At 43.3% G+C, this 26899-nt stretch overlaps 1 protein-coding gene across 1 annotated transcript; it reads right to left on the bottom strand.

Moving 5' to 3' along the window:
• Window positions 1-1521: 1521 nt before the first annotated feature.
• Window positions 1522-26720, bottom strand: FAM240A (family with sequence similarity 240 member A). Its single transcript, XM_069561127.1, has 3 exons — window positions 26650-26720; window positions 3664-3828; window positions 1522-2173 (listed from the first exon to the last, which is right to left on the bottom strand). Exons 1-3 carry the CDS (start codon window positions 26718-26720, stop codon window positions 2071-2073), a joined length of 339 nt encoding a protein of 112 aa, XP_069417228.1. The 3' UTR covers window positions 1522-2070.
• Between the last annotated feature and the right edge of the window lie 179 nt (window positions 26721-26899).

Below are 26899 nucleotides of genomic sequence, written 5' to 3' on the forward strand. Positions count from 1 at the left end.
ATGCTCAGCTGGGCTTAACTAGTCTGTTCTTAAGAAGCCTTCTTTCAGCCAGAATGGGTCCCCATATCAGGTGGGCACCTTTGCTACTGTGGCTCCCAGTGTTATTTAGTTTTTCACACTTATTACCTTGGCTTTTCTGCTATCTTCTTCCCTAGACTTGTAGCCTCCAGAGCCATCACTTCTGGTTTTTTTTTTTTTTTCTGCTGTATTTATAGCACAGTGCTGAGCATATGATGAGTCAGAAAATCCACAACAAATTTTCACCTGCATTTTCTGCCTCACTTGATTGCATTTACATTCCAGCAGCAGCACTTTGCAGTTTGTGATGGTAGGCCTTTGCTTCTAAGAGCCTCTCAGACAGAGCCTGCAAGTTCTGTCTTTTCTTCTCCTTCTTTTTACCTTCTATTTCCCTCTTAGGGGCTTCCCTGGTGGCTCAGACAATAAAGAATGTACCTGCAAGGCAGTAGACCCAGGTTCAATTCCTGGGTCAGGAAGATCCCCTGGAGAAGGGAATGGTACCCACTCCAGTATTATTGCTTGGAGAATTCCATGTACAGAGGAGCCTGGTGGGCTATAGTCCATGGAGTTACAAAGAGACATGACTAAGTGACCAACACTTTCACTTTCTCTCTTATATCCAAAAAAAATTCCTCTTTCATCAGAATGCTCTCAACGATCCCAACTGAGATTCGTGGTTTATTCATTGAATTGAATCAAGTTGAATGAGAGACCATAACAAGGAGAAGGGCTCTGAGCCCTGATTCCTGGATCATATAAGTGAATCTGAGGAAGTGCTCCCCTAACTCTTCTTGCTTCCCAGTGAGATGGTGATTCCCATCTGGGCCCTCTGGGGATGTTAATGGAAGCACTTTGTGGTATATCAGGGCGTTTAGAGGACTGGAACAGCTCACTTTCTCTGTTCTGAATTGCCTTGCCTTGTTCTCTGTGTCTCCTGGTAGCACTGCTGCTTGAATATGTAAGACTTTGCAGGTGCTAGCTACCTACAACCATCAAGTACTTAACAACATACATCTATCTCTCTGCTCCTTTGCCCTGTTTGGGAAGTGCACCAGGCCTAGTTATAATTTTCACTCTAAGAAGCAGCAACCCTGTAAGGGGATCTGAGAGATAGCGGGGCAGTGACAATGATATTTCAAAGTCCAGAATCTATGTGACACACTTTGTTGGGGTGGCAAGATACACCTTAGCTGCCAGCATGCGGAGATTTAAAGCAAGAAAATGAAGAGCACACGGGACTTCCCTAGTGGTCCAGTGATTAAGACGTCTCACTTGTCGGGGGCGTGGGTTTGATCCTAGTCAGGAGAACTGAGATCCTGCATGCCTGAATGGCCAAAACAAGGAGCACACATGCCAGCAATGGCATGGCAACCACGTTATATTAAAATTATCCTAATCTTATTGAGTGGTTCTATGTGAACGTGTTTTCGAATAAGCCAATTAAATTCATGTGATGAAAACATAATATTAGATCAATTAATTTATGAACCTTGTACTAATGACTATTTACAACATTTTTATTGCTGCAGATAGGTGCATTTCTCTTATTAAAAGAAAACAAGAGAAAGGATTACATGATCTGTTTCTTAGGAGAGATGTAGAGCAACAGTACTGTGCAAATGTTTAAAGTCTTGGGTTGGCCAAAAGTTCATTTGAGTTTTTCCTTAAGATGTTATCAAAACGCCTGAGTGAACTTTTTGGTCAACCCAGTATGACTGTAAAAATCATCACCCCCCACCTCGTGTGCTTAGAATTTCAATATTGGGATTTCAAAATTAGAAGATAATAATATGGAAATAAAGCAAGCTACATAGAGCTTTGATATTAGATAATTCCATCTTTAGAGGTACTGGGAATAATATTCTGGCTCCCGTGAAGAGAGGACTGTCTTGGCTAATAATTCCCACTCAGCACTGGAGAAGGCTCCACAGGTAAACCCCTCACAGGTGGGGGAAACAATAGTATGGGATATGTATGGTGTAGCAAAGGGACTAAGGAATTTGCACTGGCTTGTCCTGGCAGAATAACCTCAGTGCTTTGTATCCTCTTGTGTCAATGCAGCTCTTGGCCAACTTTAGCCTGCTTTTCTGTCTCATCTGGATTGTTGCGTAGTCTCAGCTTTGTTTCCACTTTCTGCTTCCATTCTTCCCTGAGCCTGAAAATAGAAACAAAATATACAAATGGAGCATTCCTCTCCATGACTTTTGGTTCAGGGAAGCTTTTTTCCCTTTTATTCTGAAGGTGTTTTAAGTATGCTTGTGTGTGCTTTTGTGTGTTTGGGCTTTAAAAGGTATGCAGAGGGCTTACAAATTTAAATATATACGTATTTGAAATCTCATTTCTATTTGAGCCCTGGTGGCTCGGATGGTAAAGCATCTGCCTACAATGTGGGAGACCCGGGTTCGATCCCTGGGTTGGGAAGATACCCTGGAGAAGGAAATGGCAACCCACTCCAGTACTTTTGCCTGGAAAATCCCATGGACAGAGGAGTCTGGTAGGCTATAGTCCATGGGGTCACAAAGAGTCGGACATGACTGAACGACTTCACTTTCTTTCTATTTGAATACTATTTTAGTCTTAATTTCTAAAATTTCCTTTGAAAGTGCAATATCTTTAAAGTTTAAGAGGAGGGAAAAGCCCTGCCAATCTAGAATTGTTTACCCAGCAAAGCTATCTTTCAAAAACCAGAGGTGAGATAAAATTGTATTCATATGATTGCAAGGTTCTTACCCTCTACAGGAAATGATGTATCACTTGAAGGTAGACTGTAATAAGTATATAAATCCTAAAGCAACCGCTAGAATAACACACAGAGATATAGCTAAAAAGCCAATAGAGGAGACAAATGGCTAGCATACACATGCCCCACAGCCCCTGGCTACTCACTAGCTGTGGTCTTGGTGAACAGACAGCAACTGAACTGTTCCCTCTGAGGGAACAGACAAGCTGGCCTGTCCTTTCCTGTGGCCTGTAGGTGACTCCCTGCAGTCATCGAGAGGCTGTATGTGTGAGGGTGGTGAAGGGCCGCTGTTTCCAGAGACAGCAACCTAGGTCTGCTCGCATGAGTCACTGCTCTCCACTCGACTTCTTTGGCTAGAACAGGGTTGCATACCAGAGGGCCAAGAGCCTCCCAGAACCACACAGGACATCCTGTGTCATTATCCAAATGAGCACCGATCATTAGCTGATCACTGTCTCCTTTGTTTGATTGTTCTTCATGGATACATCTGTTGACATGCTCCACAAATTTAGTGTAACCCTCACACACTAGAAATGCTGACAGAGAGGAGAGATTTTTCTGGTTATAAAGATGAGAGCTGTGTACACTTGTTAACTTGGAAGAATTTCTTAAATTACTGCCCATAACCATAAATGGTGGCAGGACTACATGCAAAAATTGAAATAATTGCATCCTCTAGGATTGGCATTTTTCTGGGGAAATAAATTTTGCTTTCAAAACACACAGAAGCAAAGGTCATTATGATGTGTCCATGTAGGTTCATGAATTGTAACAGAGTACCTTCTGGTGGGGCATGTTGCTGGTGGGAGAGGCTGTGTGATGGAGTTTTGCTGTGAACCTAAAACCACGCTAAAAGTCATTTTATTTTTAAAAATTAATAATAAACAAGTAGATAAGGCACGTACTTTCTCAGTGCACTTCTTCCCAGGCGATGTTCTTCTGACTCTCGATAGTAAGTCTGTTTGCCAATTTCCCTTTCCCAGAAGCGTTTGAGCTCGTGACAGGTGTTCCGGCAGAAGACCTCCCGGCGGACGTACTGATTGTTCATCCCCTGAAAAAGAAAATATCGACTGAACCCCCACAGAACATGCTCCCTTGTACTCTGGAAGGTACAGATCCTGCTGTTTAACTCCTGAGGGAGACCCCAGTCAGGCACAAAACCTCGTGATAGGGACACACAGATCCAGGGATGTGACTGCAGAAGCTCCCCGCTGAAGCATGTCACAAGTGAACTGAAAGTTGCTCAGTCTGACTCTTTGCGACCCCATAGACTATATATAGTCCATGGAATTATCCAGGCCAGAATACTGGAGTGTGTAGCCTTTCCCTTCTCCAGGGGATCTTCCCAACCCAGGGATCAAACCCAGGTCTCCCACATTGCAGGAGGATTCTATACCAGCTGAGCTACAAGGGAAGCCCAAGACTACTGGAGTGGGTAGCCTATCCCTTCTCCAGCATCTGACAAATACCTCTGTCCTTCCTTCCCCCTCACAAATGAATGACTTCTCAGCTTTTTATCAGCAGGAAGTATTTTATGCTATTTATGCTATTGGCATTTTATACTATTGGTCCCCTTAGTTATCATATCTCCATGAGTCAATATCCCCTTCCTCATATTCTAGGTGAGACATTTGAGAAGTGATTAAATTTGCTCGAGGTCTCATGGCTGTAGCAGGTAGAAGGCAGGCTGCACACCTCGGAACATTTTCAGGCTCTTTACTAAAGAGATTTGTCACAGAAAATCAAAGTTGTGGATCACAGCTCTCCCAGAGGGATGGGCAAGGACACTAGGGCAGGATGGAAGCAAGACAGGTTTGAAACCAGACATTTACTCCAGACCTATCAACTTGATGCACCTTCTGTCAGCCAGTGATTCTCCAGGTCTCAGTCTCCTCATCTTTAAAATTTCTCTGAAGATTAAATTTGATCATAAATGTAAAAGTGTTTTGCAGTTTATGAGTTCTGATCTCAATATACATAGCCTTTTGTTATTCTAAAACCTCAAATTGTACAGGATATAGGACAATAATTAGCAATAAGTAATCATCATAACCTCCCCCCAACTTTCTTTTTATAGACATGAAATAATTATACTTCTCTTTTCTTTCTGAATCAGTGTCTGTTGACCTTCACTGAACTTGGAGTCACTTGGGGAGCTTTACAAAAAATGGATGCCAGGGATTCCTCCTTAAGGAGTCTAATTTCATCAGCCTTGAAAATGTAATGGGTGTCAGGATTTTTAAAAGTTCCTCCTGTGATTCTAATGTGCAGGCGAAGGTGAGAACTCAGTCTTTGATCCTGTCCTCTTGTGTGTTGGTCATGTCTGTGTCCAGAGCTGGCTCCAGGGAAGCTAAGGTAGTGAAGGCTGGGCCTAGGTAGGTCTCAGCAACAGCTGTCTTTCAGGGTAGACACTATTTTGCAGGTAAGGAAGCTGAGTAGCAATCTGACCTTATCAATGTAATATAGCTGGTTAAGGGGGCAGCTGTCATACTCAGGGCCCAAGCCCCATCCCCTGCCCCCAACTGTCCCCTAAGAAGGAGGAGAGTGACTTTCTTATCTCCTGGAAATGCTCAGTGATCTCACAATTTCCTGGCAAAAGAGCAGAAATCCAACTGACCTTGCAGAAAGCTCCCAGAGCTTTTAGGAAATGAGATTATCCTATGTTTTATTTAAATATATTAAAGTGTGTACTGGTGCTCAATAAATATTTGTTGAATTGAATAAATGCCCCCCACCTCCAAGTTATCTTTATCCTGAAGGTCTGGCCAGGAAGTGGCAGTGGTCCCTGTGGCAGTGCTTCAGGCATTGAGGGTCAGTCTGTGGGGCCAGTGAGGGGCACCCTAAGGTCACCTGGCCTGGCCTGAGGGCCTCAAGGTGATTCCTAAGGGCAGGGACATGCAGGATGAGTGGGTAGGAGTACCCATGGTGTGGGATGTGGACTCTGCAGAGGCCTATGGTGAAAGCCCTGCAGAAACAGAGGGACAGAAGCAGATGGGGTGGGTGGCCTGGTAACATTTTCGGGTTGTGGAAGTGTTTTATATCTTATTTCTCATCATGGTGACACAGCTGTATACAATGCTGAAACTTATCAAACTGTACACCTAAAACAGGTGAATTTTATTACACTTAAGTTATGTCTCAATAAATAGAGAAAAACTGTCTTCTATCTTTGGACTAGAGATTCATCCAAGTTCCCCAGTTCTAACCTCCTTGGAGATTCAGCATCTTATTATTAGGATTTAGCCCATTCCCTCACAGATAATACACATTTCCGGGAACATTTGTGTTTTCTGGCTTCTGAAATGAGGACAACTACTCTAGCTTGCAGAAAGGTGACAAGGAAGATATCAGTAGAAGGAAAGTCCTTTGAAAATGTGGAAGATTGTCCTCAATGAATAAATGACTATTCATCTGTGTCTGCTCAACAGTGCCAACAATACTAGCCACCAGCCTGCATTCCCAGGTGGCACAGTGGGAAAGAATCTCCCTGCCAATGCAGGAGACATAAGAGACACAGGTTCAATCCCTGGGTCGGGAAGATCCCCTGGAGGAGGAAATAAGGCAACCCATTCCAGTATTCTTGCCTGGAAAATTCCACTAACAGAGGAGCCTGGCAGGCCACAGTTCTTGGGGTCGCAAAGAGTCAGACATGACTGAACGACTGAGCACATAGTGCAAAGCATTCCTGTTGAGAGACTCAATAGTATTCCTTCCAGTCAATCACCACCAACTCAGAAAAGACATAACTTCAATGACAATTATAAACTTTACCTCACAAAATTAATGCATGCTTAAAGAGAACAGCAGCATGTAACACCTTCATAGAATTCAGTTAAACAAAGTGTGTTGAATTTTTCACCATCCGTGAGGCATCAGTACTGCCCTGGGGGCCAATTGATCTTAGTGAGTCAGCTGAGACAAAGGCACATTTGCCCATTGTGAGTGCTAATTGCTGTGCCAATCATTTAACTTCCCAAGTCTCTGGTTGCTCAGAGTATTAAACCCAAATTGAGGGATGTGAGAGTTATCTTCATAAGCATCCTATGACTCTCGGCTAGTTGTGGTTCACTGTGTCCCAGCTGACCAAGGAAATTCCAATACATACACATTGCTGAGCTTGGCAGCAGCAATGGAATGGACCAGCAGCAGGGCTTGCAGAGATGCACAACCCACCAGCTCTGATAGGAGGAGCTGTGGTCCCACTGGGTGGAGTAGACGCTCACTACTTTTCTCTGTCTTCTCAGCGTGCTTTATTGACTATGCCAAAGCCTTTGACTGTGTGGATCACAACAAACTGGAAAATTCTTAAAAGAGCTGGGAATACCAGAGCACCTGACCTGCCTCGTGAGAAATCTGTATGCAGGTCAAGAAGCAACAGTTAGAACTGGATGTGGAACAACTGACTGATTTCAAATCAGGAAAGGTGTACGTCAAGGCTGTATATTGTCACTGTGCTTATTTAACTTATATGCAGAATACATCATGAGAAATGTGGGCTGGATGAAGCACAAGCTGGAATCAAGATTGTCGAGAGCAATATCAACCTCAGATATGCAGATGACACCACTCTTATGGCAGAAAGCAAAGAAGAACTAAAGAGCCTCTTGATGAAAGTGAATGAGGATAGTGAAAAAGTTGGCTTCAAACTCAATATTCAGAAAACTAAGATCATGGCATCTGGTCCCATCACTTCATGGCAAATAGATGGGGAAACAGTGGAAACAGTGTCTGACTTTATTTTTTGGGGCTCCAAAATCACTGTAGATGGTGACTGCAACCATGAAATTAAAAGATACTTGCTCCTTGGAAGAAAAGTTATGACCAACCTAGACAGCATATTAAAAAGCAGAGACATTACTTTGCCAACAAAGGTCTGTCTAGTCAAAGCTATGATTTTTCCAGTAGTCATGAATGGATGTGACATTTGGACTATAAAGAAAGCTGAGCACCAAAGAACTGATGCTTTTGAACTGTGATGTTGGAGAAGACTCTTGAGAATCCCTTGGACTGCAAGGAGATCCAACCAGTCCATCCTAAAGGAGATCAGTCCTGGGTGTTCATTGGAAGGACTGATGTTGAAGCTGAAACTCCCATGCTTTGGCCTCCTGATGTGAAGAGCTGACTCATTGGAAAAGACCCTGATGCTGGGCAAGATTGAAGGCAGGAGAAGAAGGGGGCAATGGAGGATGAGATGGCTGGATGACATTACTGACTCAATGGGCATGAGTCTGAGTAAACTCTGGGAGTTGGGCAATGAACAGGGAAGCCTGGTGTGCTCTAGTCCATGGGGTCGCAAAGAGTCGGACACAACTGAGCGACTGAACTGAATTGATAGAAAATCATCACAGATATAAAAAAACTGAGCAGCAGCAGCTGTCAACTAGATCTAAGTGTAATTTATTGGATCTCTATCCAATGATGACAGAATATAGGTTCTTTTCAAGTGTACATGAGGCAAGTCACAAAAAAATTCCTAAAACTAGTAAGTGAGTTTAGCAAAGATGCGGGATATCAGTTTAATACACACAGATTAGTGTGTACTACCAATGGGCAATTGGAAATTGAAATTAAAGAGATGATACCATTTACAATAATGCCCCCCAATTAAATACTTAGATATAAATCTAACAAAATATGTACAAAATGTGGTTGCTAAAAACTGCAAAATGCTAATGAATAAAATAAAACTTCAATAAATGGAGAGACAGATCATGTTAATGGATTAGAAGATAGCATAGCAGAGATATTAGTTCTCCAAAAATAAATCTGTAGGTTTATTGCAATTCTAGCAAAAATCCAAACTGTATTTTTAAAAATAAGTAAAGGCAAAGTGATTCTAAAACTTACATGGAAACGCAAAAGGACTAGAGTAAGTAAAGCACTTTTGAAAATGAGTAAAGTTGAAGAAATTATACTACCTAATGTTAAGTCTTACTGTAAAGCTATGGTAATGTAGATGTGTGATTTCAGAAAAAGAAAAAAAAACACAAAAAACACATCAAAGACATGTCTCGACAAATAGTGTTGGAACAACAGGATATCAATATGCCAAAAAAAAAAATAAAGGCCCACACCCTGTATAAAAATTAACTTATTATAGACCTAATATAAAATGCAAAACTATAAAACTCTTACAGAGAAAATCTAGTTTTGTGTGTGAGTGTGTGTGTGTGTGCATGTGTGACTTGCGGCTAGGTAAAGAATTCTTAGACATGACATAAAAAGTACACTCCATGAAAGAAAAAAAATTCAATAAATTGGGCTTCATCAAAATTAGAAAGTTTTGCTCTCCAAAAAAGAATGAAAAGACGAGATACAAATTGAGAAAAAAATATTTGCAAATCGTGTCTATAACAAAGGATTTGTGTCCAGAGTATATGAAGAACTCTCAAAACTCAACAGTATGAAAACAAGCAACCCAAGTAAAAGATGGGAAAACCACTTTAGCAGACACTTCACCGAAGAAAATGAACAGATAACAAGTAAACATTAAAAGATGTTGAACATCATTAGCCACTAGGAAAATACAAATTAAGTAAAAAGTGCAGAGATACCACTATATCCTTATAAGAATGGCCAAAATAAAAATTTACATGTTGACAATATCAAGTGCTAGAGAGGAGAGGTATGGAGAAATTGGAACTGTCGATGTATGACTTGTCAAATTAAACATATTCCCACCATATGGCCCAGCAATTCCATTCCTAGGTATTTAGCCTAGAGAAATGCAAACCTCAGCTTCCCAAATGACTCAGTGGTAAAGAATCCACCTGCCAATGCAGAAGAAGCAAGTTCGATCCCTGGGTTGGGAAGCTTCCCTGGAGAAGGAAAAGGCAACCCACTCTGATATTCTTGCCTAGGAAATCCCATGGACAGAGGAGCCTGGCTGGCTACAGTCTATGGGGTTGCAAAAAAGTCAGACATGACTTAGCAACTCACTAACCAACAACAACGAATGCAAACTAATGTGCTAGCAAAGTATGTACACCTAACCACAGTTCTATTTTTCATGCCAAAAAGTGGAGACAACCAACAGTCTTTGAATGTGTGAATAACTGTTGAACATCTGTAGGATGAAATACTGTGCAGTAATAAAAAAGAATACTGTTGATATTTTCAATAACTTGGATGAACCTCAAAGGCATTCATGTTGAGTGGAAGAAGCCAGTCTCAATAAACTATATACCCTTTATGATTCCAGCTGTGAAAAGATACCCCATGTATGAGAAAACTAAGTAAGAGGTAGGCACTGAGAGAGGGCATCAGAAGGCAGACAGACTGAAACCACAATCACAAACAACTAGCCAGTCTGATCACATGGACCACAGGCTTGTCTAACTCAGTGAAACTAAGCCGTGCCGTGTCGGGCTGCTAACAGAAAGATAGAACACTGAAAGAGGAACTCCCCAGCTCATTAGGTGCCCAATATGCTACTGGAGAGCAGTGGAGAAAGAACTACAGAAAGAATGAAGGGATGGAGCCGAAGCAAAAACAACACCCAGTTGTGGATGGGACTGGTGATAGAATCAAGGTTCGATGCTGTAAAGAGCAATATTGCATAGGAACCTGGAACGTTAGGTCCATGAATCAAGGCAAATTGAAAGTGGTCAAACAGGAGATGGCAAGAGTGAACATCAACATTCTAGGACTTCAGCAAACTAAGATGGACTGGAATGGGTGAATTTAACTCAGATGACCATTATATCTACTACTATGGGCAGGAATCCCTTAGAAGAAATGGAGTAGCCATCATAGTCAACAAGAGTCCAAAATGCAGTACTTGGATGCAATCTCAAAAACAACAGAATGATCTCTGTTCGTTTCCAAGGCAAACTATTCAATATCACAGTAATCCAAGTCTGTGCCCCAACCAGTAACGCTGAAGAAGCTGAAATTGAACAGTTCTATGAAGACCTACAAGACCTTCTAGAACTAACACCCAAAAAAAGATGTCCTTTTCATTATAGGGGACGGAAATGCAAAAGTAGGAAGTCAAGAAACACCTGGAGTAACAGGTAAATTTGGCCTTGGAGTACAGAATGAAGCAGGGCAAAGGCTAATAGAGTTCTGCCAAGAGAACACACTGGTCATAGCAAACACCCTTTTCCAACAATGCACGAGAAGACTCTACACATGGACATCACCAGATGGTTGACAACGAAATCAGATTGATTATATTCTTTGCAGCCAAAGATGGAGAAGCTCTATACAGTCAGCAAAAACAAGACCGGGAGCTGACTGTGGCTCAGATGATGAATTCCTTATTGCCAAATTCAGACTGAAATTGAAGAAAGTAGAGAAAACCTCTAGACCAGTCAGGTATGACCTAAATCAAATCCCTTACAGTGGAAGTGAGAAATAGATTTAAGGGACTAGATCTGATAGACAAAGTACCTGATGAACTATGGATGGAGGTTCATGAGCTTGTACAGGAGACAGGGATCAAGACCATCCCCAAGAAAAAGAAATGGAAAAAAAGCAAAATGGTTATCTGAGGAGGCCTTACAAATAGCTGTGAAAAGAAGGGAAGCAAAAAGCAAAGGGGAAAAGGAAAGATATACCCATTTGAATGCAGAGTTCCAAAGAATAGCAAGGAGAGATAAGAAAGCCTTCCTCAGCAATCAATGCAAAGAAATAGAGGAAAACAATAGAATGGGAAAGACTAGAGCTCTCTTCAAGAAAATTAGAGATATCAAAGGAATATTTTATGCAAAGATGGGCTCAATAAAGGACAGAAATGGTCTGGACCTAACAGAAGCAGAAGATATTAAGAAGAGGTGGCAAGAATACACAGAAGAACTGTACAAACAAAATCTTCATGACCCAGATAATCACAATGGTGTGATCACTCACCTAGAGCCAGACATCCTGGAATGTGAAGTCAAGTGGGCCTTAGGAATCATCACTACGAACAAAGCTAGTGGAGGTGATGGAATTCCAGTTAAGCTATTTCAAATCCTGAAAGATGACACTGTGAAAGTGCTGCACTCAATATGCCAGCAACTTTGGAAAACTCAGCAGTGGCCACAGGACTGGAAAAGTTCAGTTTTCATTCCAATCCCAAAGAAAGGCAATGCCAAAGAATGCTCAAACTACCACACAATTGGACTCATCTCACACAGTAGTAAAGTAATGCTTAAAATTCTCCAAGCCAGGCTTCAGCAATACGTGAACCGTGAACTTCCTGATGTTCAAGCTGGTTTTCGAAAAGGCAGAGGAACCAGAGATCAAATTGCCAACATCTGCTGGATCATGGAAAAAGCAAGAGAGTTCCAGAAAAACATCTATTTCTGCTTTATTGACTGCCAAAGCCTTTGACTGTGTGGATCACAATAAACTGTGGAAAATTCTGAAAGAGCTGGGAATACCAGACCACCTGACCTGCCTCTTAAGAAATCTGTATGCAGGTCAAGAAATAACAGTTAGAACTCAACATGGAACAACAGACTGGTTCCAAATAGGAAAAGGAGTACGTCAAGGCTGTATATTGTCACCGTGCTTATTTAACTTATATGCAGAGTACATCATGAGAAACGCCAGACTGGAAGAAACACAAGCTGGAATCAAGATTCCTGGGAGAAATATCAATCACCTCAGATATGCAGATGACACCACCCTTATGGCAGAAAGTGAAGACGAACTAAAGAGCCTCTTGATGAAAGTTAAAAAGGAGAGTGAAAAAGTTGGCTTAAAGCTCAACATTCATAAAACTAAAATCATGGCATCCGGTCCCATCACTTCATGGGAGATAGATGGGGAAACAGTGGAAACAGTGTCTGACTTTATTTTTCTGAACTCCAAAATCACTGCAGATGGTGACTGCAGCCATGAAGTTAAAAGACGCTTACTCCTTGGAAGAAAAGTTATGACCAACCTAGACACCATATTAAAAAGCAGAGACATTACTTTGCCAACAAAGGTCTATCTAGTCAAGGCTATGGTTTTTCCAGTAGTCATGAATGGATGTGAGAGTTGGACTATAAAGAAAGCTGAGTGCCAAAGAATTGATGCTTTTCAACTGTGGTGTTGGAGAAGACTCTAGAAAGTTACTTGGATTGCGATGAGATCCAACCAGTCCATTCTAAAGGAGATCAGTCCTGGGTGTTCATTGGAAGGACTGATGTTGAAGCTGAAACTCCCATACTTTGGCCACCTGATGCGAAGAGCTGACTGATTGGAAAAGACCCGCATGCTGGGCAAGATTGAGGGCAGGAGGAAAAGGGGATGACAGAGGATGAGATGGTTGGATAGCATCTCCGACTCAATGCACATGGGTTTGGGTGGACTCCAGGAGTTGGTGATGGACAGGGAGGCCTGGCATGCTGCAGTTCATGAGGTTGCAAAGAGTTGGACACGACTGAGCAAATGAACTGATACGACATTCTCGAAAAAACAAGCCTATAATAATTGCTTGGAGTTAGCGATAAGGGGAGAGCATAACTTCAAAGCCAGAGCATGAAGAAATTAGGGGTGGGGGTGATGGAACTGTTCTGTATCCCAACTGTGGTGGTAGTTCCACAAGCTGAATATGTGATAAATTCTTAGAACTGAGCACACACAGAAGAGTCATTTTGCTTTATGTTAAGATACAAATCAAAATTTAAAAATAGAACAGAACTGTTTTTGATTTTTCACTGATTTGATTCAGTCATTGAAAAGTCTAAAGATTATTTTTCGATCCCTGAAATACCATAGAACCTTCTCAGTTGCTGCGTGGACCAGCTGCACTGGTATCACCTAGTAGTTGTTATGAAGGCAGAGTTTATCAAGACCAAAATCTGAATCAAAATCTGCATTTTAAACTGATCCCTAGATGATTCACACACATAGGAAAGTTTAAGAAGCTCAGCTTCAGAATTACAAAGACCAGAATTTAGTACATCTTCTTAAGCATCAGTCTTCTGAGGAGCCCGCTGTAGCTGAGCATCTCTATTTGAAAGGATGTTGATTCCTCAGAGGTTTAGCATCTCCCCCTCTATATGCACTGTTTTTTGTTTTTTGTTTTTGTTTTTTTTTTTTTTACAGGCAATCATCTTATCAGAGCCTTGTTAAATGAACACTGTAATGGATTTCTGGTTCTCTCACAGAGCTGTTTTGAATGCATTACTTAAATATATAAACTAGATACGGAAAAGTCCTGTTGAGATTTCTAAGCAGTGGAATTCCACCATTCCCAAACAGGTGTAAGGTGAGAATTCAGAGGGAAAGATGAACCCCAGTGGCTGAAAAAGACAGGGTTACAAGAACGCTCTCCATTCACTCCCCCCTGAGAAGGATAAGATGAACTTCCATCCCATGTACATTCAAGTTCAACATCCTTTACCTTTGTGATGAATCTGCTGCTGTCTTGATACGGTGTCAAGGAGAGTGAGTATTGCAGCTAGGGTTTGCAACAGCCCCGGTCTGGTCCTGAAACCCTAGGGCATCAACCCTTTATATGTGGAGGGGAGGTGTTTCAGAAACGACTCAGCCTTTCAAGGTTACAGGCACCAAATTAGTAGCAGAATCACAGAGATATCATTCCAGGCACACAATGACCTCCTTCCTGGTGAAAAATAGCCCCTATCGCCTGTTCCCCCTACCCACCCCAGGGCAGGTAAGCTTCTGCTCTGGCAGGCCCTGCAGGGACCATGACTTGGCTAGAACCAGAGTTATTGTGCAAAATATGCTCTGGATTACCCATGAGCTTGAACCTGCTGTGCATCAGGCCGCCCTCTGCCCTTCAGAGAGTAAACGAGCCCAGGATGGTGTGACAAGCCACGCTTTGGGGTCACTTTACAGGATGACTTAGAGTTGTGTGTTTTCCTTTGGAGCCGCTAATCCACTCAGGGAGCTTGGTGATGACATTTCACAGTTTGCTTAGTTCTCCCCCAGCAGGAGCAGGAACTGGACACCAATGACCATCTTCCAGCAAAGGCATTAAACTGAGAAGGGCTTCTCAGTTGAAAGGGGCCTTCAAGCAATTTCAAGGAGCTTGTTGTGTTCTTGGGTTAAACATCTGAAATGGTCCCTATCTGAGAACAGTCAGGTCACCATCAGACCCTGCTGGGCTACTAGTAAGCGTGCTTATAACTTAGTTATAAGAGTGTCAGTGTCAAAGCTCAAGATAAAATCCGAGGGCAGTGAAGCAAGTAGAATTGCTGATGTTCAATCTGTAGAGGTATTTTAATAAATCTTTTCTCTCCTATTGTGAATGCCTGTTGGAATAGCAGAACCAGATCATGCAGTGGAGGTTTTCTCATCAGGGAAAGAAGGAGCTAAGCATCACCTATTCAAAATGATAGCAACAGCCATGCTGGTATCGCTGGACTGTATGTAAAGGTAAAGATACCCATTTTGCTTTTACTGTTTTTCTGCTGATACATGTTATATGCAAATAGAGAGGACAGGATAAAAAAGCTATTAAAATATTTATTCTGTAAGTTTTTAACTCCGTTTTCCTCTTTAAAAGAAATCCACGACAAAATGATATTTAATAGGTGAAAGATTATCTTGAAAGTTTTTTTTTTAACTGACATGCTATATACATATATTCCTCAGACCTTAGACAAATCATTAGCAAGCCCTTTAAGAAAAAAAAAATGTATCAAGCTGAGCTTCTGAAGAGTTGCTGCTCCTTTGGTGTTCACAAGTGATCTGAAAACCTACTTAAGGCCCTAGCATGGAATTTCACAGTCTCCATAATTCATTTACTGCAAAGGACAAGCATTTCTGATTTTTGTAGTTTGACTGAATTTTGAATTGACAACACAGAGTCAAAAGATTGACACTCATGTGACCCATGACATTGCTGAACCACTGAATTCACCAACCCGAGAGGCTTCCAACTTAGGAAACCATAATAAGTGAGAACATGAATTTCCTTCATAGTCCTAAGTCAGTTGAGATGTTCTTTCATCTTTCTCTCTAGAATGTAATCTATTCTTTCTCCTTTCCTGTTCTTTCTGAATTTTCCCTCTCCTCATCTTTCTGGTAAGGTTTCCATACACACTGGCTCAGACATGCACATGGGAAAAGGCATACATTTGGAGGCTCTGGGCTTCCCTGGTGGCTCAGCTGGTAAAGAATCGACCTGCAATGTGGGAGACCTGGGTTTGATTCCTGGGTTAGGAAGATCCCCTGGAGAAAGGAATGGCCATCCACTCCAGTATTCTGGCCTGGAGAATTCCATGGACTATGTAGTCCATGGGGTCACCAAGAGAAAGACATGATTGAGTGAGTTTCACTTTCTTTTGGAGGCTCTGGATTTGGATCTCAGCTCTGTCACTAGTTGATCCACACTAGTTAAGTAGTTTTGTTAAGTCTCAGCTTCTTCATCGTAAAAGAGGAATGATAAAACCTATAGAGAGGGACTTCCTTGGTGGTCCAATGGCTAAGACTCTGAGCTCCTAATGCAGGGCGCCTGGGTTTGATCCCTGGTCAGTGAACTAGATCCTACATGCCGTGACTAAAGATCCCACATTCCACAATTGAGACCTGGCACAGCCAAAAAAAAAAAAAAAAAAAAAAAAATATATATATATATATATATATAAAACCTATAGAGAGATATAATAACAGTAAACAATTGTTTTATTAGTATTATAAATAAAAACCAACATTTATTAACTCTTTTTAGATGTCTGGTACTGTTCTAAGCTTTATAGGTACAAACACAGTATGCTATACATTGTACACCTAAGACTGGGGACTATCGTCACTCCCACTTCATAGATAAAAAGACAGAGGCACAAAAGGGTAAGCATCTTATCTGAGGTCATATCGACAGTAAGTGACAGATTGGGGTTTGAACCCAAGCAGCGTGACTTCAAAGCCCTTAATCCATCGTGAGCTCCAGCATTGTTAAAGGTCACACCCAGATTTCTCTGGGTCTCTGCCCTGTGCTTCCATCATCTGTTCCCCAGTGATAAGTTACATGGGGAGGGGGGTTGAAACTTCATGCAAAGCTGTGGGGCTGCCAGATAAAGTGAGAAGAGAGGACAGCACCCAGGCCAGACCTCCCTCCCTCAGGGGACATCTCTTGGGCACCAAGGTCATGTCAGTACCAGCAGGGAAGCCCATACAGGCTCTGTCAGGGGCTTGCTGTCTTCTTTGTTTGAACTGTTTATTTTAAAATAATTATAGACTCACAGGGAATTACAAAGAGGTGGACTGCACACCTTCCACCCAGTTTCCTCCAGAGGTAACACCTTGTTTAACCACAGTGCAAGAGCAAAACCAGGAAATACCCTGGTACCACCCACAGAGCTTCTTCAGGTTTCCCTGGTTTCACAAGCACTTGTGTGTGTAGCTCTGTGTAGTTTTATGTGTGCAGATTTGCACGTTCGCCATCACAGTCAAGATACAGACTTGTTCCATGGTACGGATCCCCTGTGTCTTCCTTTTATACTCACGGTCACTTCCCTCCTTCCTTTTATCCCAAACCTCTGCCAACTACTAATTTTTCCTTCATCTCTGCAATTTTGTCATTTCAGTAGTGCTATATACTGCAGAAACCACGCAGTGTGAACTTTTGAGGTTGACTTTTTGCATTCAGCCAGATTTCCTTGAGATCCATTCAAACTGTTGTGTGTATCAACAGTTTGTTCCTCTGCATTGCTCAGTTGTAGCCCATGATGTAAATGTATCAGCTTCTTTCATTATTTACCTATTGAAGGATGTTTTGATTGTTTCCGGTTTTTTTGATATTATACGCAAAGCTTCTGTGAACATCCGTGTACAGGCCTTTTGAGAACAGACAAAAATCCTTCTCTGGAATAAATACCCGAGAGTTCAATTGCTGGGTCACGTGGTAAGCATTTGGCAAGGCTTCCCTGGTAGGTCACCTGGTAAGGAATCTGCCTGCATGCAGGAGACCCTGGTTCAATTCTTGGGTTGGGAAGACTCCCTGGAGAAAGAATATGCTGCCGTATCCTTGGGCTTCCCTGGTGGCTCATATGATAAAGAATCCACCTGAAATGCAGGAGACCTAGGTTTGATCCCTAGGTTAGGAAGGTCCGCTGGAGGAGGGCATGGCAACCTGTTCCAGTATTCTTGCCTGGAGAATCCCCATGGACAGAGGAGCCTGGTGGGCTACAGTCTATGGTATTGCACAAAGTCAGACATGACTAAGTGACTAAGCACAGGGCAGTCGATGGTAAGTATTAATACATGTTTAGGTTTTTAGGAAACTGCGAAACTGCTTTGTTTTTTTCTAAAACTATTCTTTTAAAAATAATTTCACACAACAGAAATTTTGTTAAGAAAGAATAGTACAAAGAGTTTCATACCATCACCAAGATTAACCAAATGTTAATTTTGCGACATTTGCTATAGCATTTCCTACATCTCTCTCTCTCTCTTTCTCTCTACCTATCTATCATCTTTCTGTCTCTACCCATCCATCCATCCATCATCTCATTTCTGAACTGGTTTAAAGTAAGCTGCATACATCATGTCATTTTTCTCTTTGTTGTTGTTGAGTCACTAAGTCATGTCTAACTCTTTGTGGCCCCATGGACTGCACCACACCAGGCTTTCCTGTCTTTCACTGTCTCCTAGAGTTTGCTCAAACTCATGTCCATTGAGTTGGTGATGCCATCCATCCATCTCATCCTCTGTTGCCCCCTTCTCTTCTTGCCCTCAATCTTTCCCAGCATCAGGTTCTTTTCCAATGAGTAGGTTCTTCGAATCAGATGGCCAGAGTACTCGAGCTTCAGCTTCAGCATCAGTTCTTCCAATGACTATTCAGAGTTGATTTCCTTTAGGACTGATTGGTTTGATCAGGAATAGTCCAAGGCACTCTCAAGAGTCATTTTCCTCCTAAATACTTCACATTTCAGTGTGTATTTCCTAAATACAAGGACATTCACTTACATAACCACCATATAGTGGTCAAAATCAGGACGTTTAACAATTATTATCTCAAACACACGTTTTTCAGATTTTTCTCAATGAAACTGATAGCAGTTCTCCCCCCTGAAATCCAATCCAAGATCATACAGACATTGCATTCACTTGTCATGTCTCCTTGATCTCCATTAATCTGGAAAAACTGCTCATCCTTTTAGTTTAATTAACTAATTAATTTAGGTCTTTTGTAACAGTGACAGTTTTTAATACCATAGGTTAGTATTTTATAGAATACCCTTCAGCTTGACTTTGTGTGATATCTTGTCATCGTTAGAATCAGATTATGGATTTTTGGCATAAGTGCCACTGAAGTGATGTTTCCTACTCAGGGCACCCCAGCAGGAGGCACAGATAGCCATTTGTTCCGGTGTTGGTGGTGTCAGTGTTGACCATTGATTAACGTAGTATCTGCCAGTTTTATCCACTGTAAAGCTATTATTTCTCCCTTTATAGTAAGCATTTTGTGGGGGACTAATATGAGACTGTACATATCTTGGTGCTCATCAAACTTTCAGCCTCTAGGTTTAACATTCACTGATGACTCCTGCCTGCAACTTTTTTTTATAATAATAAACATTTTTATAAATCTAATTCGATCTTTCCTTCTACATGTATTAGCCGGCATTCTACAGTAGTGTTTGCTCTTCTCAACTCTCTGTCTGTCTATTGGTCAGTCTAGATATTGTCAGTATGGACTCATGGATTATTATTTTATTCAGTGGATTATAATCTGTTATTACCATTTTTTATTTCAATGTGAGACTACTGCAGATTTGCGAGGGGTAGCCTCTTCAAGCCAGTGTCTATGTTTTTTGACACATCCCTGTCCTTCCCTGGTGGCTCAGACAGTGAGAATCTGCCTGTGATGCAGGAGACCTGTGTTCGATCCCTGGGTTGGGATCTCCCCCAGAGAAGGGAATGGCTACCCACTCTGGTATTCTTGCCTGGAAAATCCCATGGACGGAGGAGCCTGGCGGGCTACAGTCCATGGAACTGCAGAGTCTGACATGACTGAGTGACTAACAACAAAAATGTGTCCTTCCTGAGGCCTTCCTTGCTTTTTGGCACAAGATGTTCCAGGCTTCTCTTGTGCCTTTCCTGCCCCAGCCCTGGTATCAGCCACTTCTCTTTGAAGCCCTGGCTCCTTTTACTGAGAAAGGTGTTGATGCAGCAAGACCAGGGTGCTGGGTGTGCCTATTGCATTGGAGAGGTCACAGCTTCCAAACCCTCTCAGCATCTGGGTTTCAAGCTTTCTGAAGTTGAATTAGGGGGACGCTGCATAACCTAATGCTGCTTGATTGGTTTCTAGTTGCATTCATTCCTAAGACAGCCCCATACACTGGAAATGGGATGTTTTCTGAGTTGAGGGTTGGAACAACGCCCTCAGTGAACTTGGCTTGGCCTAGCAGGGCAGCTGCGAGAGCTATACAGCTGAAGCAGTCCTTGGAGGACAGGAGAGAAGACGAGACCACAGCTGGAGGAGAAGACTCCTGAAACAGCCACCAGACAGAGCATTTGGAAAATGCAGCTGCTTTGCTCCTCACGTAGCTCCTGTCCCAGAGGAGACCCTGCTAGATGGAGATGTTGTTGCCTCTGCTGTTGATTTTGTGGTCATTGTACACAGCCTTTCTCCTTTCTCAAAAACAAGGGATTTGTGCTGATTCAATTTTTGTCTCAAAATGGTGAAGGAGAATTCCAGGGGTTGCCAGAGCCCAGCTGGATGTTGTGATGTTGTGCTCAACATGGCATATACTCTTAGCTCTGAGAGCTGAGTTATCAGATATGGTGGTGGGAATGGGCAGAGAGAGAGCAAAATAAATAGCATGAAAATAGGACTCTCCGACAGAAGATAACTACCCGGGTTTAAAAACCCTCCTCCAAATGGGCCAAGGGAAACCCAGTTAGTAAGACCAGCCTGCATACCAGGTATCCTAATCATCAAGAGGCCAGTGGGGACCTGGCCTAGCCAGCAGGCTCACAAATGGGACTTTGTGAGATTCTATTTATAAGGAACAGAGCTGCTTTACTAAGCCTGGGGGCTTCATGGAAGCAAAAAAGTTATGAATCATTGGTTAGAAGAGGGCTGGCAGGAAATATACTTGCAGCCCAGACCAAGAAAGTGGAAGAGTCCCCAGGAAGGGCCATCCCCGACCTTTGCAATAGGGCTCTGAGAAGCCCCTCGTTAGAAGAAAGTACTTTTATTCAGCGCCAAGATGCAAATACTTCCCCTCAACAACGTTAGGCCTTTTATAGGCAAGTTCAAGGTCAGTAAGGCAGAAATTGGGGGAGGCCAACACAGCCTCTTACTAACCTGGGTTTTGCAACACTGCAAGTATTTATATAGGTTGCATATTTCTGGCCCTTAATTCAGCTGCTTTTCTGGGATAAGCTCACTGAAGCAGGAAAGGCCTTCCTAGGGCTGGTAGCACCGAACTTTCCTGTTAAGAAAATGGTTGTCCCTCTTTGTAATACTCCATGGAGTGAGTTTCATTCCCTAAAAAACTCACACTGCTTTACACATAACATATAAGTTATCCCATTGTTTCATACTTGCAAAGAATGTAAAATTAGTAAGATGATAAAATATTTAAATTTAAGCCTGGAAAATCCCATGGATGGAGGAGCCTGGAAGGCTGCAGTCCATGGGATCGCTGAGGGTCGGACACGACTGAGCGACTTCACTTTCACTTTTCACTTTCACGCATTGGAGAAGGAAATGGCAACCCACTCCAGTGTTCTTGTCTGGAGAATCCCAGGGACGGCGGAGCCTGGTGGGCTGTCATCTATGGGGTCGCACAGAGTCGGACACAACTGAAGCGACTTAGAAGCAGCAGCAGCAGCAGCAGCGGAGGAGACTTTACTTTGCCGACAAAGACATTACTTTGTTGCAAAGGTCTGTCTAATCAAAGCTATGGTTTTTTCAGTAGTCATGTATGGATGTGAGAGTTGGACTATAAAGAAAGCTGAGCACCGAAGAATTGATGCTTTTGAACTGTGGTGTTGGAGAAAACTCTTGAGAGTCCCTTGGACTGCAAGGAGATCAAGCCAGTCAATCCTAAAGGAAATCAACCCTGAATATTCATTGGAAGGACTGATGCTGAAGCTGAAGCTCCAATACTTTGGCCACCTGATGCAAAGAACTGATTCACTGGAAAAGACCCTGATGCTGGGAAAGATTGAAGGCAGGAGGGGAATGGGGTGACAGAGGATGAGATGGTTGGATGGTATCACCGACTCAATGGACATGAGTTTGAGTAAGTTCTGGGAGTTGGTGATGGACAGGGAGGCCTGGCGTGCTGCAGTACATGCAGCAAGAGTCGCAAAGAGTTGGATGCGACTGAGTGACTGAACTGAATTGAGAGGAGACTAATTTTCCATGAGGGGGGCAGAGAAAGATGAAACTAATATTTACGTATGTTCTATTGTGAAGCATTTGATGTTGTATTGTAGTTCTTTACTGATTGTCCTCACATGAGGTTCTTGTCCCTATTTTATAGACATGAAAACTGAGTCTGGGAAAGAATGAACAACAAGCCTATGATCTCACAGCTGGAAATGGCAGAGCTGAGGCTCAAACCTGTGTCAGTCTGATCTCAAAGTCTGCAAGTGCTGTTGAAGCTGGTATGTTTGTACCTGGTTGAAATTGGCCTGTATATTAGGCACATGGGATATAGATAGTAAATATCCATGTAACAACATGATTAACATTGTGTAACCTGATCCACACTTGAGGATGCCTCTACTTAAAGATTATTATCTGTCTTTTTTCTGCGGTGGCTCAGCAGTAACGAACCTGCCAATGCAGGAGATGTAGGTTCAATCCCTGGGTCGGGAAGATCCTCCTGGGGAAGAAAATGGCAATGCACTCCAGTGTTCTTGCCTGGAAAATTCCATGGACAGAGGAGCCTGGCGGGCTACAGTCCATGGGGTTGCAAAAGAGTCAGACATGACTTAGAGACTAAACGCACATGAAACGTGAAATATAGTCATCACAAGCAAAGAGGTCTTTGGATGGCTGGGCCAAACCCAAGAGAAGTCTGGAAGCTGTGTTAGCAGTCCACAGCAGCACTGTGTCCCTGACTTTGTCATCTCTGAATGACTTTAGCCTTAAACCTGTGCTCCTGCACTGGGACCCGTGGGGTGGTTAAATAGGAAGTAGCTTACCATCTTTCATCTCCCTTCCTCTTGTCTCAGCAATTCCTTTTCCAGGACTAATTCGTTTCCAGGCTCTGCCTGACCTAATGAAGAGGCTGGGAGCCCTGAGACATGACTGTGATCCTGCACAGCTGAACATTTAATATTGATTTTGTAGGACGTTTTTTAATTTACAAAGTGCTTTCAATCACATTGTCTAATGAGTTATCAACAAGGGTTAGGAAAAGTGGTAAGAAGTAAGGCGAGATGACAAAAAGCGTTAAGATGAGCCTGGGAATGAGGCTGGTCCTCTGGAGAGGGGGTGGAGGTTGATGAAGAAAGATTGTGTGGTGAGCCAGCCCCTGAGCACCAGGCAGAGGCAGGACAGGACTTGACAGAATCACTGACCCATAGGCCCCATTTCCCAAGACCCTTGCCCGCTGCAGACCCCAGCTGATACAGAGCCAGGAACTGTAATTTCTCCACGAGACAGCTACGGTGAACTCTGACAGAAGCTTCTCTCTGACGCTTCACATGCCTTCATGTGGTCAGGACCACAGGACCATTTTGTGTTGCATTTATCCATGCCCTGGTGGCTTATCCTTAAGTACCTCATTTAGAATGGTGCTTTGCCAAAGATAAGAGTTGTGAAGTTGACAGGGCCTGGGACTGTGTCTCTCTTGGCCTGACCTTTTCCACTCCTTTATGAGTCTGATCCATATTCCATTACCTTCAGATAAGCTGTGCTTGCTTGGTGGGGAGTGGGTGCCAGTGAGTAAGCTGCCTGGATTCTATCAGCATTTTCACAGTCTTCCCTGCCATTCTGTACAGAAAAATGAGAATGGAGGCAGATTTTCCAGCAGTGCTGTGGGGAAAATTATTCTGGGCAAGGACTTTATGAACTCTTTCCAGCCACCAAAAATGAGGCTGCTGAGTCCAGGCATGTCTGGCCAAGCACGTCCTTACGTTTCAAGGGTACAGCTTGGGAAGGGCGGGGTGCTGCCCACACAGCAGCTGCTCTCTGGCCAGCCCTGAGGCTGGCCGCATGGAGGGGGGTCGGGTCGGTGCCCCTGTGATGGAGCTCCTCCTCCACTCCCCGCCCAGGATGCAGGTGGGTGAAAACAGGTATGCAGAGGATGGTATGCTGATGCCCTCTGTTAGGAGTGCAGCTGGTGGTCTGTGAGCCAGCACCCAGCCAGGGCCACCTCTGCACAGCGGCGACACCAGCAGCTGGACCCGAGGGCCTCCCTCCACCCACAGTCAGGACCCTGTGCTCTCCAGGATTTCCTGACGATGGTCTGCTCACTGCAGTGACGAGGCATGACTTGCTGCATAGAGTGGGGATCTATTCCCCACAGAGTGATAATACTATTGTTTCAGGTTTGAACGGTGAACCTGAGTATTTCCATTTGCTCCATATTTAACGCCAGCTGCTCTGTACTTTTCCCCTTTGTGTACTTGTCTCTCTACACCCCAGGCTATGGGCACCATGGTCTGTGGGGGTTATGTCCCATGCGTCCTGGTGTGTTTGCCCCAGGCATCTAGGACCATGCTTTGTTGCTGTTGTTCAGTTGCTAAGCTGTGTCTGACTCTCTGCAACCCCATGGAGTGTGGCACATCAGGCTTCCCTGTCCTTCACTATTGCCCAGAGTTTGTTCAAATTCATGTCCATTGCATCAGTGATGCTATCTAACCATCTTATCCTCTGCTGCCTTCAATCTTTCCCAGCATCACAGTCTTTCTCAAAGAGTTGGCTCTTTATATCGGGGGGCCAAAGCATTGGAGCCTCAGCTTCAGCATCAGTCTTTCCCAGTGAATACTCAGGACTGATTTCCTTTAGGATTGACTGGCTTGATCTCCTTGCTCTCTAAGGGCCTCCAAGAGTCTTCTTCAGCACCACAGTTTGAAAGCATCAATTCTTTGTCACTCAGCCTTCTTTTTGGCCCAATGCTCACATCCATACACGACCACTGGAAAAATCATAGCTTTGACTATATGAACCTTTGTTAACAAAGTAATGTCTCTGCTTTTTAATACACTATCTAGGTTTGTCATAGTTTTCCTTCCAAGGAGCAAGCGTCTTTTAATTTCATGGCTGCAGTCACCATCTGCAGTGATTTTGGAGCCCAAGACAATAAAATCTGTCCCTCCTTCCACTTTTCCCCTTCTATTTTGCTGTGAAGTGATGGGACTGGATGCCGTGAATCTTCGTTTTTTGAATGTTGAGTTTTGAGCCAGCTCTTTCTCTTTCCTCTTTCACCGTCTTCAAGAGGCTCTTTAGTTCCTCTTTACTTTCTGCCATTAGAGTAGTATCATCTACATACCTGAGGTTGTTGATATTTCTCCTGGCAGTCTTGTGGGGTTGTGATTCATCCAGCCTGACATTTTGCATGATGTACTCTGCAGATAAGTTAAATAAGCAGGGTGACAATATTCAGCCTTGTCATACTCCTTTCACAATTTGCATACAGCAAGCAGTTTTTCCTGTACTAAATGCTTGTTAGCTCAAGAAAATCAGTAACAGTAGATTTAATTTGATTCAAACCCATATTTGAGGGATGAGATGAGGCTAGGGATGGAGGATGGGTTTAAGGACCTGGAATGTGAAGTCAGTGTTAGAATCTGTCTTCACCTACTAGCTGTTTGGCCTTGGGCAGGTTAGTCACCCTCTCTGAGTCTGTTTCTTTCGCTGTGAAATGGAGGTAGTAATAGTTACTCAACACTATTGTTGAAAGCATCAGATGGGATCATAAGTATGTACACATTTTCTAGCAAAGTTCCTGGCAAAGTAAGTCCACGATAGATGGATGAGTATTGGAAACTGTTATGAAAACATTAAGAATGAAAGGAGTTAAATGAATTGTCCCAATTAATACAATGAGTACTATTTATTCAATTACACTGGGGTATGCGTGCTTAGTCATATCTGACTCTTTGTGACCCTCTGGACTGTAGCCTGCCAGGCTCCTCTGTCCATGGGATTCTCCAAGCAAGAATACTGGGATGGGTAGCCATTCCCTTCTTCAGGTTGCAACAAAAGAAGTCACTCCAATGAGAAGCCTTGGTACCACAACTAGAGAATAGCCCCTGCTTGCCACAACTAGAGAGAAGTCTGCCTGGAGCAATGAAGACCCAGCTCAGCCAAAACCAAAAAGCTCTATGGAAAAAAAAGAAGATGATGAAGAGGCTAGCTAGGGCAGAGAGCTGAGTCCCAGGCAGCTGCTGTTCCTTCGCCTCCAGCCTGGGAGCCAGGAGATGGGCCTGGTTTCCCTCACCTTGGGGAAGGATGGACCCCTCTACCTGCTGGGGCTGCCACCTTGGGCAAATGTAAACATTGTTTTTGGGCAAGAGCAACAAAAAAATGCTCTACTCTTGATATATTCAGGGAAATCATCTATTGGATTTTAGTCCAAATATCTCCCGAGGTGGAGGCTGTGCACAAAAAGGCTTAGGTGAGCCTGACCACCTCTTGTCATGCCAGGTGTCTTGCCCAGGAGTGGAGCAGAAGGGTGCTGGGAACTGAAGGAGATGCCCTGAAGTGTGAACTCAGGTTACTCAGTACTGCTGTGTGGGGCTGGAACTCTGAAATGTTTTGCCATTTGCAGAATAATAAATAAAGGGAAGGAAAGAAGAAAGGGATACACTCCTCTTAATGATCCCATTAAAATGGGAACCTCATCTACCATTGTTTTAGAGCCAGGCTACGTGCTCAGCTCTGTTCTGTGTTTGGCCAGGGGTGTTAAGCACTCAGCAGTCAGGGGGAAAACTGTTTAGAAGAGACCTACAGGAAGAGAGCTGATTCCTGGGAAGCATGGTGGTGGGACCTCCCCGCTTCCCTTCCAAAACCTTTCTTGAGCACCACTTACATGCTGGCACTGGTGCCGCTGGGGACGACGATGAGCAGCCTGCCCGGGCCCTCATTCTGCCCACAGCACATGGAGGCTCAGGCCTTGAGACAACTTGCTGGCAATGGAGGGGGTGAGACTTGCTCCTAGGCCGTTGGAGTCCAAATCCACTGTGCTGGGAAAAAGACCAAGCTTTGGACGGCCAGCGCTTGGCAGCCTGAAAAGGTGTGTCTGCGGTTTCCTGCTCTTCTCCATCCTCTTTAAAGCCCCT

Source organism: Ovis canadensis, chromosome 19, assembly GCF_042477335.2.
Source record: "Ovis canadensis isolate MfBH-ARS-UI-01 breed Bighorn chromosome 19, ARS-UI_OviCan_v2, whole genome shotgun sequence".
Lineage (NCBI taxonomy): Eukaryota > Metazoa > Chordata > Mammalia > Artiodactyla > Bovidae > Ovis > Ovis canadensis.

Coding starts and splice junctions, on each gene's coding strand:
- FAM240A (XM_069561127.1), bottom strand. CDS start 26,720: ATGTGCTGTGGGCAGAATGAGGGCCCGGGCAGGCTGCTCATCGTCGTC. Junction 3,829..26,649: donor AGCGGCACCAGTGCCAGCAT/GTAAGTGGTGCT, acceptor GTGGGGGTTCAG/TCGATATTTTCTTTTTCAGG. Junction 2,174..3,663: donor GGAAGAAGTGCACTGAGAAA/GTACGTGCCTTA, acceptor TTCTATTTTCAG/GCTCAGGGAAGAATGGAAGC.